This window comes from Chelonoidis abingdonii, chromosome 22 (assembly GCF_003597395.2).
Source record: "Chelonoidis abingdonii isolate Lonesome George chromosome 22, CheloAbing_2.0, whole genome shotgun sequence".
Classification (NCBI taxonomy): Eukaryota; Metazoa; Chordata; order Testudines; family Testudinidae; genus Chelonoidis; species Chelonoidis abingdonii.
In genome coordinates this window covers 7,569,306-7,572,262 of record NC_133790.1, presented here as the reverse complement: position 1 = coordinate 7,572,262, position 2,957 = coordinate 7,569,306, and the positions used below count along the sequence as shown (strand labels likewise).

At 39.0% G+C, this 2,957-nt stretch overlaps 1 protein-coding gene across 2 annotated transcripts in view; it reads left to right on the top strand.

Moving 5' to 3' along the window:
• The first annotated feature begins 1,238 nt into the window (after positions 1-1,238).
• Positions 1,239-2,957, top strand: part of P2RX7 (purinergic receptor P2X 7) — a 25,533-nt gene continuing 23,814 nt past the window's right edge. Inside the window, exon 1 of one of the 2 annotated variants that reach the window (XM_032800681.2) lies at positions 1,239-1,392. In XM_032800681.2, the coding sequence (XP_032656572.1) occupies positions 1,268-1,392 (125 nt within the window). In that variant the 5' untranslated portion in view covers positions 1,239-1,267. The remainder of the gene's footprint in view (positions 1,393-2,957) is intronic. The other variant, XM_032800682.2, reaches the window with a different exon arrangement.

The following is a 2,957-nucleotide window of genomic DNA, read 5'->3' as shown; positions in this document are numbered from 1 at the left end:
ATAGCAGATCTTTCTTCTCCTTCCTGTTCTCATGTCTCTACTCCATGCAATCTTCTGTCAGTGGGATCATAAAGAAACAGAACAGATGAATTGTAGTGGCATTTGGAGATGGTGCTGTTGAGCAGAGACAGTGACATAGGCTGTGAGCTGCCCTGTGCAGTTCTAGGTGCTCTGGAGGCCGGAAGGAAAAACAGATGGATAACACAGCTCACTTTCCCATCTGCTTTCTCTCAGGCCCAATGCATTCTTTAAGGCTTCCTAGCTTGGGCGAGGGTAAGTAAGAGATTGTTGCTGGATTTTAACTCTGCTCCTGCTTCCATAGAAGTTTATTGAAAAACTCTATTGACTTAGTCTGTGGGACCACGTCCCTAATGCACATTTTAAACTAATGAAGTCTGACCCTGTGAGATGTCTAGTGAAATCAGTAGGACTTGAGGGCATTCACCAGCCCTCAAGAGCTGCTCTACAGCTCATGAGCCTTCAATGGGTGTCTGGCACATCCTGATTTGTTCAGTAAGAATCAAAATTTCCAGTGATAAACTGGGTGAGATGATATCTTTTGTTGGACCAAATTCTTGTCTCTCTAACATCCTGGGACAAACATGGCTACAAGAACTCCATGAACAAGATTTCCAGTGGACATTCAAAAAGATAAGAATTTGCCAACAGAAGGATCATGGCTGAGAATTTAGCAGGAAATTAGATCTTGGATCCCAGGACATTGATATGAATAGCCAGGCTATCTGGAGGACATCAAAGGAGTATTAATGCATCTGACACTTAAGTTTTTGCTTTTTAAAAATCCTGAATATTTAAAACGTTAAAGCATATTTGAAATGTCCAATCAAAAGGAATTCCAGAAATATTCCTCCTCTGAAAACTGTCTTTGTCCAACATAGTGTGGGTGGCTGTGGACCATTGTATTTTAGTCAACAAACAGTCCTAATTCATCCCTTGTGTAACTCATTTGATTTTAGTGAAGATACAACAGGGATTAATATGTCTCTTTGTATTTTGTTTGTCCATAGGTAAAGCAGATGGCACACTTTAACCCATTTTCTTGCTACTGATTAACAATAATGATCTTTCTTTAAAGAGCATAACATACTCAGTTTCTCTTATTCAGCTTCCGTGCTAGTAATATAAATGATTTTCTTACTGTGCCTTTAAGTGGTGTGGCCTGCCTAAGGCAGTTGTGGGGGCGTAAGTAGACAGAATCAAGTGACTACAGTTCTTGAGAGCATAGATTCCAAAGGAACTGATAACAATGGCTGCATTTTGCAGTTTGAAGAATTTTTGTGAATATGAAACTTCTAAAGTTGTCCGTTTTCAGAGTGTTTCCTATGGGAGTTTGAAATGGACCTTCCATATGGTTGTCTTCCTGTATGTTTGGTAAGTTAAAAGTGACTAGATGAGCAAATGTGTTTCTTATGTGGGTGATTGAATGCTTAGGACTCAGCCTTCAACAAGTACAGAGAACTTTTTCACTCTATGCTAGAGGACCAACGTAAATCAGTTGTTTAGCTGTTGTTTAAAGGCTGATGTGTATGGTAACAGGAGGGGTACTATAGAGCGGCCGTTTAGAACAGGGAGTTGTCTGCTTTAGGTGTGGTCCTGCATATTCCTCTCTCATCTTCTGAATGTAGTTTATTTTCCAACTGTGCTGTCTGGTTTCATTTGCACAGTCAGTAGAGTTACCTGAGATTTACCCTGATGTAACTGAAATCAGAACCTGGCCTTGAGAGTCCAGGCTAGATCTGCTATTCAAGTTGCACAAGGGGTCACCTAGGACATCAAATCTTTGAAACAGGGTTTTATGACTATTAAGTGCATAGGTCTGGATCATAAAGGGCAGATGTTTTCCTGTTTGCCTCAGACCTGGGTCTGCTTTCAGCAATAATGTTTGCTGAGCAATGTCTTTAGTCATTCATAAAATATGTTTAATTATTACAGAAAGGTGCTTTTACACATTGAGCAGCTGATACCAATTTCACTGGCAATAAACTTGTAAGAAGTTCTGTTGCCTAATTAAGGCACCATTTCCAAATTGTTGCTGATGAGAGATGTTTTCTCACACAGCTAGACTGCAGCAGCAGGACTGTCCCAAATCACTCTTCTCAAGAGGGGAAAGACTGGCTTTAGAAAACACCCCAGAGGCAGAAAAAAATAGTAGATTAGGAGTGATTTTAAAACTGACAATTGGTTTAGTCAGTCACTTCACACTTACAAATTTTAGACAGTTTTTCACCCCTGAAATTTTTATTTTTAACCGAAATAGAGCTGACTCAGTCAACTAAATCACAGACTTGTTTGTGAAAGGAAACCCTTTTTATATGACATTATTTAATGTAGAAAGTGTCTTTTTAACTTACACAAAACTTTTAGAAATGGTCAGTTTCATGAGTTTAATCCATCACATTTTCACACCTCATGCTTCAGTGCAGAAGCAGTGGATGGCAGTGACTCTTAAAAGTCAACTTTAAAAAAAATATTGTAAACAAACATATTTCCTTCTGTATGTTATTGATGAGCATTAGATTATTAACAGAGTGAAAATGTTCAGGCCTATGTTTTCCAAAACGGTTAGTGATTTTGGCTGTTTAACCTGGAACTCCTGAAAGGGCTTGATTTTCAAAGGGCAGAGGGCTCAGCGCTTTCTAGAAGTCAGGCCCTTTAATGTTCTTTATTTAGGGACCCAAAACTGAGACATCCAAAATCATTAATCACTTTTTAAACTCTTGTTCTAGAATCCAGTTTAAGAGGCACTATTTATGCCCTTCGTTTATATTTTCCATTTCTCTCAGCTTGGACACTGAAAATACATCAAATGTAAAAGTTTGAAAAGCACCTAAATGACTTAAGTATCAGAGGGGAGCCGTGTTAGTCTGGATCTGTAAAAGCAGCAGAGAATCCTGTGGCACCTTATAGACTAACAGACGTTTTGGAGCATGAGCTTT